This window comes from Rhinoderma darwinii, chromosome 4 (genome assembly GCF_050947455.1).
Source record: "Rhinoderma darwinii isolate aRhiDar2 chromosome 4, aRhiDar2.hap1, whole genome shotgun sequence".
Taxonomy (NCBI): domain Eukaryota; kingdom Metazoa; phylum Chordata; class Amphibia; order Anura; family Rhinodermatidae; genus Rhinoderma; species Rhinoderma darwinii.
Window position 1 is genome coordinate 378,150,384 of NC_134690.1, and position 14,121 is coordinate 378,164,504.

The following is a 14,121-nucleotide window of genomic DNA, read 5'->3' on the forward strand; positions in this document are numbered from 1 at the left end:
GTCAGCGTCATACACTCCTCTCCACAATGTCCACTTGGTCAAAAACTAAAACACGCCCAGTTGTCCATTGAGAAACTCATTAGTATAAAGCGAATATAGGTCATAACTAAATAAAAACCACTGCTGTAATCTACATTACAGCGCCGATCACATCATGTACAATATAGGCCACTTATAATGTGGTGACAGAGCCTCTTTAACTCCTAAGTCATCACCCCTATAACCTCAATTTTATTGCCCGGCTTATCTTAATGATATATCACTTCATGTACTAATTGTATTTGTGTAACGTCTAAATGTTGTGGTTTTTTCTAAGTCATTCATTTGTTAACTCGTCTGAAGAAGGAGCCTTTGTGCTCTGAAAGCCGCATATAGAACTTTTATGGTTAGCCAATAAAGGTATCATACCTACTACCTATACTTTTGTCTTTTTTGACACAAAAGTATTTAACTGGTCCAGAGTTGCATCCATACCCTTATTTCATTCTGTTTTTTAAACTCATCCAATAAAATGTATATTGTATATTCATAATACTGGGTTTATTATGCATGTGTGGATTCCATTTTTTTCGAGTAGGTTTAATATATGTGTGGAGTGTTTTGAAACCACTTTCTAACATTGTAGGACCATTGTCTAATTTGTTGATATACAATGCAGCAGGGTTACTAGTTTTGTGTAGTACTGCAGGTAATAAAGTCAAGAGACTTGCCACAGAAGTTATGTCCAAAAAGCAGTCATAAATCACATGCAAACCTTCGGGGTAATCAACCCAGAAAAGTCACAAAAGGGCCCAAAAGTCACAATTTGCTGTCCAAATTGTGACTTGTCCTTTTTGTGCCACCCACAACACTTTTGTAGAAAAGGGCGTGACCTCTGGGAAAGAGCGTGACCACCGTGGCCCAACAAATTTATTATAATTTACACCAGGCTAATTATATCATAAGGACACGTTAAAGGGCCTATTACACCGAACGAGCGCCGATCGACGAGACATCTCGTTGATCGGCGCATGTTTGCTCTAGTCACAAGGAGCTATGTATGGGGACGAGCGTTCAGAACTACGATCGCTCGTCCCCATAAATTATCATCATGTCGACAGATGTGTTGTCAACAACGATAATATTAACAGGTTCCCGACCGCTGGCCGTAAATATACGGCCAGCGGTCAGGGTCTCTAAAGTCCGGCGTATAGTATATATACGGCCGCACTTCAGAGACTGTGCACGCGCGATCGCGTGCACACAGCTCTATGCCCTGGCTGTTGCTAACAGCCATGGGCACTGGGCAGAATGTCAGGGGTCAATCTTTTGGCCCCTGAACATGTGATCGCTGTGACAACCAATCACAGCGATCACATGCATTTCTGCATAGAAAACAGTGTGCACGCGATCGCGTGCACACAGCCCTGTGCCCTCGCTGTTACCAACAGCTCTGGGCACTGGGCAGAGTATCAGGGACCAATCTGATGGTCCCTGAACATGTGGTCGCTGTGACAACCAATCACAGCGATCACATGCATTCCTGCTTATAAAACAGTGTGCACGTGATCGCGTGCACACAGCCCTGTGCCCACGCTGTTACCAAAAGCTCTGGGCACTGGGCAGAGTATCAGGGACCAATCTGATGGCCCTGATCATGTGGTCGCTGTGAAAACCTATCACAGCGACCACATTTGTTTTATTTTGACTTTTCTGGCAGTAAATCTCCTGCCTCTTTTCTTCTCCTCAAACATTGTTTCAGTTTGAGGAGAAGAGGAGACTCGGGAGAATTGCTGCCAGAAGAATACAGTTACAGTTACAAAAAAATACAGTTACACTCTAAAACATTCTCTGTATAGATAGATTTCTATCTATCTATACAATCTATCTATCCATCTATCTTTTTTTCTATCTATCTACCTTTCTTTCTTTTATTCTATTAGAATAGGCAGGTAGGGAGTATATAATTATATATATATCCACATATATATAATATATATAGCAATAGCGGTTTATTTTTTTGTTAGCGGTAGTGTAGATATATATAGCAGTTAGTTTGTGTGTTTTATAAAAAAAAAAAAAAAAAAAAAAATTTGTTTAGTTAGTGTTAGTGTTAGTTACGTTATGGCGAGGAAGTTGTTTAGCGCCGAGGAGGCATACGCCATGCTGTGGTCTGAGTCGGAGACCGCATCAGAGATGGCGTCCGAGATGGAACCTGTTTTGGGCAGTGACGATGACAGCGTCACTTCAGGTTCATCTTCAGGGGACGTTGTCCCTGATGCAGTCGAAACTGCAGAACATGAAAGCGCAGGGCCAAGTAGCGCTGTAGCACGGGACAGCCTGGTCCCTCCAGTCCAGGCTCTTGTATGGGCACCTGCCCCATCTTTTGGGCCTAGAATCCACGGATTTACGGCCACTCCTGGCATAACCGTGGACAATACAAATTTTGTCCAAATGGATTACTTCCATTTATTTATAACGGACGACATCCTAAATCAGATTGTCCACGAAACAAATTTATATGCCACGCAATATATAAGGCAGAAACCTTCATCCACCCATGCCAGAGATTGGACGCCCACCAATTTGCAGGAATTAAAAATTTTTTTGGGGCTCACCCTAAATATGGGTATTGTCAAAAAGCCCTCCATTAGGTCTTACTGGTCAACAAGACCCGCCCAAGCCACCCCAGTATATTCTGCAGTAATGCCCAGGTCTCGTTATGAGACAATAATGAGGTTCCTCCACTTCAATGACAACGCACAGGCCCCCCCAAGTACCGATGCAAACCGGGATCGGTTGTTCAAAATAAGACCGCTAATAAATTCCCTGAATAATTTATTTCTGCAACTCTACACCCCTCCAAAAGGGCAAGATATGGCGTTAAGCTCTACAAATTGTGTGAAAGCGGGTCAGGATATACCACCGCCTTCAGGATTTATGAAGGGCGGGACCGCACAATAAATGTTCCTGGATGCCCCCCTGATCTTTCCACCAGCAGTAAGATCGTGTGGGAGATAATGCAGCCTCTGCTTCACAAGGGGTACCACCTGTACTGTGATAATTTTTATTCGAGTGTGCCCCTGTTTAGGCATTTGCATGCTGCAAGGACTGGGGCATGTGGTACCATGCGCAAAAACAGAATTGGTTTTCCACAGCAATTAGTGGGGAAGCGCATGGTAAAGGGGGACTCCTGTGCTTATGCATCTGAAGAATTGCTGGCGGTCAAGTTCAGGGATCGCAAAGATGTGTATGTGCTAAGCACGATTCATACCGCAGGAACAGTGGCAGTGAGGGAAAGAGGGGCAACATCGGACAAGCACAAACCAGTGAGCGTGTCCGAATATAACAAGTACATGGGGGGGGTGGATTTAAGCGACCAGGTTTTACAGCCCTATTTAGTAAAACGCAAAACTAAAACCTGGTACAAAAAGGTGGCCATTTATTTGTTACAGGTGGCCATCCACAACTCATTTGTGCTCTACAAAAAAAACAGAGGCAGAGACACATACCTGGATTTCCAGGAAAAAATTATTGAAGGCCTCATTTTTGATGTTCAGGACACCCGAGAATGCCCCCAGTCTGAGGATGTCACGCGACTGACTGAAAGACACTTCATCAGTCGGATTCCCCCAACAGCAACCAGAAGCAACCCCCAGAAAAAGTGCCGCGTCTGCAGAAAAGACGGGCACCGCAAAGATTCCCGATATTTCTGTCCCTCATGTTCCTCACAACCAGGCCTGTGCATTGAGCCATGTTTTAAAAAATACCACACTGTTCTGAATTATTAGATTTTAGTTAATTTGTTGAAAATATATTTGCCCTACATTACGTTTTTATTTTTCCCCTGATTTTACTCCAAGGGTGAGGGAGGGAATGGGTGGGGGGTGGATGTCATGTTTGATGTTTTCTAAAGTTCATCTGCTGGAGAGCTCCATTTGCATTAACCTGCAATTTCTTATTTTAGAAAACCCCAAAAAATAAATTCCCATTATACCCCTAGATGAATATTTTGAGATTTCTGCTTCAAGAGCAGATATTTTGGAAGTGTTATAGAAACTCTGTTGAGTTTTGTAAAACCAGCTTTGAAAAAAAGCGATTTGTGAAATAATCTTCTTCTATCCTCCGCCCTCCTACATCTCTATGTGATAAATAAGGCCACATATTTGGTATCCCCGTGCACGGGAGAAGTGGCAGAATGTGAACGGAGATTAATTTTGACCGTGGTCTATACCGTGTGTGAAAAATGCTGGTATAAACTGACGCATTTGCTAAAAAATTGCTAATTTTATTTTGATCCATCTTATTCAAGAAACTTTCAGAAGAAAACTGGACTGTCTAAAAATATGATAAACCCCTTGAAGGAAACCTTGTGGGGTCTACTTGTGTGAATGAAGTCATTTATGGGGTGATTCTAATGTTTCAGCAGCATTAGGCCCCCCAGAAAACAGTATGCTGCTATAAAATCAAATGCAGAATTCCTGGACCGAAAAGGCCAAAAAGCCTCCTTTTATGCCAAGCCCTGGCATATGCCCGCACAGTGAATAAGGCACACATATTTGGTATCCCCATGCACGGGAGAAGTGGAAGAATGTGAAAGGAGATGAATTTTGTCCGTGGACTATACCGTGTGTGAAAAATACTAGCCTAAACTGACGCATTTGCTAAAAAAGTGCTGGTTTTTTTTTGTTCCATCTTATTCAAGAAACTTTCAGAAGAAAACTGGACTTGCTAAAAATATGATAAACCCCTTGAAGGAAACCTTGTGGGGTCTAATTGTGTGAATGAAGTCATTTATGGGGTGTTTCTAATGTTTCAGCAGCATTAGGCCCCCCAGAAAACAGTATGCGGCTCTAAAATCAAATGCAAAATTCCTGGACCGAAAAGGCCAAAAAGCCTCCTTTTATGCCAAGCCCTGGCACATGCCCGCACAGTGAATAAGGCACACATATTTGGTATCCCCATGCACGGGAGAAGTGGAAGAACGTGAAAGGAGATGAATTTTGGCCGTGGTCTATACCGTGTGTGAAAAATACTAGCCTAAACTGACACATTTGCTAAAAAAGTGCTGATTTTATTTTGTTCCATCTTATTCAAGAAACTTTCAGAAGAAAACTGGACTTGCTAAAAATATGATAAACCCCTTGAAGGAAACCTTGTGGGGTCTACTTGTGTGAATGAAGTCATTTATGGGGTGTTTCTAAGGTTTCAGCAGCATTACGCCCCCAAGAAAACAGTATGCGGCTCTAAAATCAAATGCAAAATTCCTGGACCGAAAAGGCCAAAAAGCCTCCTTTTATGCCAAGCCCTGGCACATGCCCGCACAGCGAATAAGGCACACATATTTGGTATCCCCATGCACGGGAGAAGTGGAAGAACGTGAAAGGAGATGAATTTTGGCCGTGGTCTATACCGTGTGTGAAAAATGCTAGCATAAACCGACGCAATTGTTAAATTCTTGCATTTTTTTCCAATTTTGCCCACTTTAGAGAAAAAAAAAAAAATGATATATACTGACAAATGCCACTAAAACAAAGCCCTATCTGTCCTTTAAAAAGAGTGTAAAATTCAAAGATGAACTTTATTCACCTGCTGAGTTATAGTCATCTAAAGAAGCGCATAGCAAAATTGTGAAATTTGCTCTGGTCATTTAGCTGTAAAACAACCTAGTCCTTAACCGGTTAAAGTTTTTTTAAACCGATAGGATCAGCTGATGAATGAGCGTTTGCTCCTTCATCTGTTGATCGTTCGCCTGTTTACAAAGGGCAATTACCGGCAACGAGCGTTCTATGAATACTGGTCTGCCCGATAATTGCCCAGTGTAAAAGAGCCTTAAGCATGTATGTCGGGATCTTTCCAGGCGTACCCGCTAATTGTAGGAAAAAAATTTATGTGAATGGGACCTTGTGTATTTTACCTCAGGACTGTTCTCCTGCTGCTCATATGCACCACACTATATATACTGTACATTGTTTACTAGCAATGTACCATAAATACCCTATCTTGGTAATTATTTTTTTTTCAGTTTATTTAACAAAAATCAGAAAATCGAGATTCAAATCGAAAACTGTCCATAGTGTTAAAGAAAAAAAATCTAGATTCTATTTTTGGGCAAAATCGCCCAGCCCTGCAACATGTATTACCTAATTGCAGGTACAGTATCAAAGGAGTTGTCCAAGACTTTCAGTTAATAACTAAAACTACATTGAAAACACAGTCTAAGGGTATGTTCACACGTCTTAACAAATTACGTCTGAAATTACAGAGCTGTTTTCAGGCGAAAACAGCTCCTGAATTTCAGACGTTTTTGCAAGTGCACACGTTTTTCGCTGAGTCCATTACGGACGTAATTGGAGCTGTTTTTCAATGGAGTCAATGAAAAACAGCTCCAATTACGTCCTAAGAAGTGACATGCAATTCTTTGAGGCGGGCGTCTTTTTACGCGCCGTCTTTTGACAGCAACGCGTAAAAATACACCTCGTCTGAACAGAACATCGTAAGACCCACTGAAATCAATGGGCAGATGTTTGCAGACGTAAAAGGAGCCATCATTTCAGGCGTAATTCAAGGCATAAAACGCCCGAATTACGTCTGAAAATAGGTCGTGTGAACTTACCCTAAAGGACACAATGGGGAAACGTATCAAAACTAGTGCAAAGGAAAAGTAAAGTATTTGCTCCTGGCAACAAATCAGGTCAATGCGTTTATTTTAAACAATGAGAACTGAAATCTGATTGGTTGCCATGGTCAACTATTCCACTTTTCCTATGCACCTTTTTTGATACACCTCTCCAATGTGTGCATTTATCATAAATATATATATATATATATATATATATATATGATCGTGATGCGCGTATGTGTGTATATGTATTATATATATACATACATATATACACACACACACACACACACACACACACACATCACGATCATATACAATTTGTGGATGTGCACAAGTAAATAAAAATGGGCCACTCCTTGCAGCTGCCCCTTCCCAGCATGTATCGCAGAGGTACAGAATTTCATATAAAGTTGGAGATTAGTGCCCAATTACGTAAAATTTGCTTATGAAATCATTTAAAACCAATTTCAATGTTTTATTAACATAAAATTTGATACATCCCAACATTTCCAACTTACCTTATCTAGAATATTTACATTGTTGTTTTGTAGTGGTGTATTTTTATTCCCATCTTTGTCGTCGTCCAGCAATAGCAGGTCAATCACGCTATCAGCAACTGGCGATTTCAATAGGCTGGAACAGTCTGGTTGTCCTTGAACTGTCTGAGCCATGTTTAAGTTATTCAGAGAATCAGAGTTATCAGCCAAGGTTAATTCCGTCTGCTTTGGACTAAACAGCGGTGGTGGCATATCATTAAAATTATTTTGTTTTAAACCATTCAATGGCTGATTAAGCACATTACTTGCAAGTTGCTGGTTCTGCATATCAACAGACTGCTGAATAAATGACTCCACATTAGCATTCCCAAAATTACTATCCAGCGGTCTTCCAGCCTCACATCCATTAACAGGTTTATAGGGCCTGTAAACTTGAGGCACTTGCTGCGGCCATTTTTGCCCTCCTTGAACACTTCCACCAAACTGACTGCCTGGGGTTGGACGGAGGGGTTGAGTAATGTGCTGAAAATACTGCTGAACTGGCTGCTGGAGAATCCTGGGCACACCAGGGGCCTGAGTCACCATTACTGGCACAGTCACTTTGTAAAGTTGCCCTAAGAGACAAAACACAAAATATATTATTCATAATGTTTGCCGCATACACTTGTTAGTTATTTACGATGGTGCTGCACATTACCCAATCACATTTTGCCCTGAAATTTCGCTAGAAAATTAACCTGTAAGCGGCTGCTTTTTTGTGCCAGTATTACAGATGCTACACTCGGACATCTATGTTTTGATGGTGCACTCACTCAGCTCAGATGAACTGTGGGAGGTCCGGGTGTCATCTCCACAATACAAGCGCAAAAAGGCACCCGTATGATGGCCGCCTAGGGGTCCTTCCTAGGTAACCAGGGCTGCCTGCAGAGGGATTCCAATGACGTGATCAAAGAGGGGAGTTCCCTTTGATCATGCCGCCGTCACAGATCGCGGCGATTAAAGGCTTAAACAGCTGGGGTCGGAACGTATTCTGACCGCGGCTGTATTCAGCAGGCTGCTCTAAGATTAGAATCTGTAAGTTACAGCTCCTGCTTAGAGGAGAAGCGCTCACAGGAGCTCTCATCAGCCTCTTCTCCAGCGACGCCAAAAGACGTCGCTGTAGAGGAAGCACCTGCACCGCCTGTCGTCAAAAGGTGGTGGGCGATCATTAAGAAGTTAAAGGCTTAGGAAACCTTTGCAGGTGTTTTGTGTTGTGTGACACCACGAGTCTACAATCTACAACTTTCACCCAATATTTTCTGAGAGACTACATTTTGGGTTTTCATTAACGGTTAGCCATAATCTTCAACATTAAAAGAAAAAAGAGCTGGAAATCGTTTGCTCTGTGTGTAATGAATCTATATAATATATGAGTTTAACATTTTGAATTGAATGACTGAAATAAATTAACTTTTTGATGATATTCTAATTCATTCAGAAGGACCCGTATAGAATATACATCCAGGTCCTAACGCTATACGGTCTTCTGGAACTACACTTCTAACCAAAGCCGCATCCAGCACCTGACCATTAGTACATGTACATATAGAGACTCATGCATAAATAGCATATATACATTCTACTCATCTATTATCCACATAAGGGATTCCTAGAATATCTATATGTAGACATATGAAGTCTGCTACAATGTTATTATACTTCTATACATTCACAGAAAGCACACACAATATAACTTCTCCAGTTCCTGATGTAAGTGCTGTCCGTCCAGGAGAGGCAGGAAAAGAGAGGGAACCCACGTGGCCTAAATGTTCCTCTCTCTGAGTAGACTACACCCACTCCATTGACCCTGCCCTAAGACCACCCATATACATCTGTACAGTACTTTGTAAATCCATTCCCAGTGTGCCCAGCTGTCTCCACATCCAGTTTACAATGGCTCCTTCCTGTACTGAGGACCACTGAAATGCTAGTAAGGCAGTAGTTAAGAATCTATAACCAAATAGCCTCTGGGCATACGGACACCTCAATGGGTGAACATAACTGAGTAATATCAGTATAAAACTATATCTATTTACCAGGTTTATGTGGTCATAGGACAGAGTGTCTGGATAGGGAACAATATTCTCCTTCAACATATGCCATATTTAGTTGTGCTCAAATGTCTTTTATTTTAGAATATGCAAGAAAATAATAAAACTAAGAAAATAACTGGAATACAGAAAAGAGCTTAATACGTCCGTGCATTTGCCAAGTGTGAAACTACTTCAATGTAGAACATTTTGTGTTATTAATGGTATTGCAATTTATTTTGACCCTGTAAAGTAGTTCGTACTTAAAACGAATGGCAACTGTGCAAGCATTATATAATAAACTACTGTCATGCCCAACTAACCTGATGCAGTCTGTACGGTCATTCCAGCTGGTAAGTGAATGGGATATGTGAGGCCAGGTGGCAATGTAAATGTGCCACTTGATCCAGTTGAGCTCTGAAACAGTATTGCAACATAGGGTTAAGGTGAATAGAGATCCAATAAGCCTACATAGAAAAAACATCAAAATACTCATGGCCCTGTATTTAATGACAGACGTGCGATTTCCAACCTGTGGCTTTCCAGCTTTTGCAAACCTCCGATTGCCAGGGCATGCTGGGAGCTTTAATTTTGCAACGAAAAGCCACAGATTGCAGACCGCTCCTTTAGACTGTTTTATACATTCAAACTTTGGTTTAAAAGGGTTTCCCAATGTGGACAACCCTTGTTTTAAATTGTAGGTCCCCTAAGACAAGCCCATTGTGTGTGAAATGCTGTATAACGGCTTGGGATAATTCTGCTCCGGATAAATTAATTAGGAGGCCCAAGCTTCTTAATAAATTTGTTGCATCTTCACGGAGAGGGTTATGAGCTGGAGTAGATTTCCGATATATTTTACACCAGTTTCTGCCGCAAATTATAGCAAATGTATCGGCAGTGGGCAACCCCGCTCTTACCACAAAGCTCCACCCACTTTATTTTTACAAGGCCCCTGGTAAACTGGTGCAGATTGCTTAAAAAATCCCCCTCATTGTAATTTTCAGGTTAATAAAATGTATTACGGATTAATAAAAATATTATTAAAAAAAATAATAAGCACGGGAACTTATAACAAAATAAAGCAAACTGAACAGTGTTCTCAGATTTAATACACAAAAAAAGTATTTTCCTACCATGTCAGTTCCTGCAAAATTTGAAATATTTCTACCACCCTGAAGAACTTGAGAGAAAAAAAGCATTATTTTTGTTTTAAAACATGTCAAAACAAATTCAATAGTAAGTATAATATATGTATGCTTCACCGCCATGATAAATAGTATGTTTACTAGAAGGACACCTCAATGTACACAGACAAATTATTTTTCAGATTCCGCTACATGCTCACAGCTGATTGGCCCACACCTTCATGTGACCTTACACACAGTGCCCAGTACTCACTTAGGCTGTTTACACATTGCATATTTGTTGCGGATTCTGCCATGAAATTCTGCCATAAGGTACAGTACAATGTTAGTGAATGGGGTTTGAATAAAACCTGTTCACTCACAGCATAAAAAAATTAAAAAAAAATCAGCTGCAGATTTTCACTCCTTGCATTGCAACATGCCTATAATTCTCAGCTGATTTTTTACGCTGCAGTAAACTTCCGCACCAAAATAACGGGGTACATGCGTCTTTAATTGCAGATTTTAGCCTTAAGCGATGCTATTTTTGTCTGCTTTCAGACAACCGTAATATGGGCACATTTTAGCATCTATATCATGGCCTCAAAACCTGTATCTCCGATGGATCTACTGAACCGGACATAAATCATAGAGAACTATGGTGACCTAAATTTGGTTCAGTTGAACTGCAGGAGGTCTGGTTGTTCAGTCATAATACAGATGACGCAGTAGGACTAAGACAGGTAAGCCCCTTAGAGTCATTTGCTACTAAGCTTTCCTTAAAAACCACTCAACAGAAACTAAAAAAAAAACTGACTAAGCGGTTGAATATCTGAAAACGTGTCTATTGAGTGGAGCTCGTAGACTTGGTCAGAGCCTTCTTCGAACAATCAAATTCACCAATACCCAATAGTGCACGTGAGCTCAAACAACAGCACAATAAGCTGTCAGCACGTACAGAAAGTACTTCATGCAACCTAACATTTTTTTACTCCTGCGAAATCTGTTTTCTGGTGTGGGGAGACACAGGGAGCACATTGAGCGGTACAGTTGCCAGGGTAAAAGTTTTGTGCACGGCGCCTATTAACCCCTCCCCACTTTGGCCACTTTTGACCTTCCTGACAGAGCCTCATGTTTCACTTTATGTGGTAATAACTCCGGAATGCTTTTACCTATCCAAGCGATTCTGAGATTGTTTTCTCGTGACACATTGGACTTTGTTACTGGCAAAATTTGCTCGGTACATTTAGTATTTAATTGTGAAAAACACCAAAATGTAGTGAAAAATTGCAAAAATTTGCATTTTTCTAAATTTAGATGTATAAGGCTTGTAAGTCAGTTATACCACACAAAATTGTTGCTAATTAACATCCCCCATATGTCTACTTTAGATTGGCATCGTTTTTTGAACATCATTTTATTTTTCTAGGACGTTACAAGGCTTAGAACTTTAGCAGCAATTTCTCACATTTTCAAGAAAATTTCAAAAGGCCATTTTTACAGGGGCCAGTTCAGATGTGAAGTTTCTTTTAGGGCCTTAAATATTCGAAAACCCTAATAAGTCACCCCATTTAAAAAACTTCACCCCTCAAAGTATTCAAAACAGCATTTAGAAAGTTTCTTAACCCTTTAGACATTTCACAGGAATTAAAGCAAAGTAGAGGGGAAATTTAGAAATTACATTTTTTTTTTTTTTTGCAGAAATTCATATTTTTTTTTTTAAACATAAGATTTTTATTGAGAAAAAAAACAACTGGTGTACATATATTATAATTTACAAGTGTATAGCGGGACATCCCCCTTTGACAATCATACATGAAGACCATACATTATAAAAGTCAAAGATGTTCAGAGCATACAGAATTGTAAAGCTTAGGCCCATATAAAGTTGTATTATGAACAGTCAATGGGTTATAAAAGACTAACAACATATGTACTCCCTTAGTAATATACTTGTTTTACTAAGTTTTTGATAAAAAATCCAGACAACATTACAAACCAAACCAAACAAAATGAAATAAAAACAGAACTAAAAACAAAACTAAACCTTACTCACAGAATCATACATTGGTAAGGAGAAATGTCTTATGTGTGGAGAGTCAACAAAATAGCGAGAATCGGTCCATTTATCCCAATGGAGACACTGAGTTACTAGGGTTCTCTGCTGATGGATCGTACGTTCCATGATACAAATTTAGATTAACACTTTGGATCACCTCATTCAACGTAGGAGTGGAGGTCTTCTTCCAATACTTAGCAATTAGTATTCTTGCGGAACACAACACATGGAAGATTACGGTCTTATCATGTGAATGAAAATCGCCTAATCCCACATTAAGTAAGGCTAACTCCGGGGTACATTCTAGTGGAAATTGTAGGACATTGGTTAATAATTTATCTATTTTCTTCCAAAATGTCCTAAGAGTTGAACAAAACCAAAAAATATGTTGAAGAGTACCGACTTCCTTACAGCATCTCCAGCACAAATTAGAGGAGTTAGGGTAGATAAGAGATAGGCGGTGAGGTGTCAAGTACCACCTGTATAGGACTTTCCTAGATGCTTCTAAATGGTGAGTGGAGTTGGATAGCTGAGAGGCCAGGGAGAAAGTGGCTTCCCAGTCTACACTACCCTTAGGCAACGAAAGATCCGTTTCCCATTTATCAACGAATAAAAGGTTAGAGTTGTTCAACTTTTCCAAGATAGCCTGATATGCTTTGGACACCCCTTTAGCCATTTTAGCCGGCTGGTTGAAGTATATTTCGTAAGGAGATTTAGGCGGAGATTAAGTATTACTCATTCCCAACAAAAAATGACGGACTCTGACATATTTGTAAAATTCTGTAATTGGCAGATGAAACTTAGTGGATAGCTCCGCAAAGGTAAGAAGACCTTCACTCCACACGTCCCCAACATTCTCAATTCCTCCCGATTCCCACATAGACAAGTTCATGTCAGGTAACAGGTATGAGAGATTCTTAATGGGTAAATCTGCTAACCTTATTGGAAACAGGCCTCGTTTAACCACCATCATTTTCCATGAAGATAGAGCAGCCCTGGTGGTTAACATAGTTGGGGTGGGAATGGACTGTTTAAGTGCCAAAGCCCATAAGTATGAATCCAGGGAGTTAACATTTTCCCGTGCTCTTTCTATGAGAACCCAATGCAACGACTGTGTAGGGTGCAACCACTGTCTAACCTGATCCAAGATGCAGGCATGATAGTACGCTGCAATATGAGGGAAGCCTAGACCGCCTTGAGCAACAGGTAAATAAAGAACCTGAGCCGCGACTCTGGCCCTTTGTTTTTTCCATACATACTTCACCAGTAAATTTTGGAGTTTATGTAAATATGAGGCAGGGATCCAGATAGGCAAATTCCTAAACAGGTAAAGAATTTTAGGCAAAATCAGTATTTTAAGTGCTGCAATACGCCCTACCCATGAAACCTCAAATTTAAGGTGTTCATCTAGTTCTTTGGATATCTGGCCCAGTAACGGGGGATAGTTTAAAGCATACATCTGAGAGGCTGGGAAAGCTAGTTTAATCCCTAAATAGGTCAGCCCTCGAGTCGACCATTGAAAGGAGTACAAAGATTGCAAGTTCTGAACTACAGGATCTGATAGGCCCATGTTCATAATTTGTGACTTATTTTCATTTAGTTTGTAATAAGAAATAGCACTAAATGTGTTCAGGATAGTCAGAATGTGCGGAAGGGAGGTGCAGGGATCAGTCAGAATCATAAGAACATCATCGGCAAATAGACCTATTTTGTGATCAGTTCGCCCAACTTTTACCCCTCTAATTTCTGTGGTTGATCTTATGACCTC

The 14,121-nt window shown here is 40.5% G+C and overlaps 1 protein-coding gene across 2 annotated transcripts in view; it reads right to left on the reverse strand.

Moving 5' to 3' along the window:
• The window catches only part of GTF2A1L (general transcription factor IIA subunit 1 like), a 65,506-nt gene that overhangs the window by 15,698 nt on the left and 35,687 nt on the right, over window positions 1-14,121 (reverse strand). For both annotated transcript variants that reach the window (XM_075863193.1, XM_075863192.1), the window contains exons 4-6: window positions 10,304-10,350; window positions 9,494-9,587; window positions 7,123-7,715 (exon numbers count right to left, since the gene is read on the reverse strand). In XM_075863193.1, the coding sequence (XP_075719308.1) occupies window positions 7,123-7,715; window positions 9,494-9,587; window positions 10,304-10,350 (734 nt within the window). The remainder of the gene's footprint in view (window positions 1-7,122; window positions 7,716-9,493; window positions 9,588-10,303; window positions 10,351-14,121) is intronic.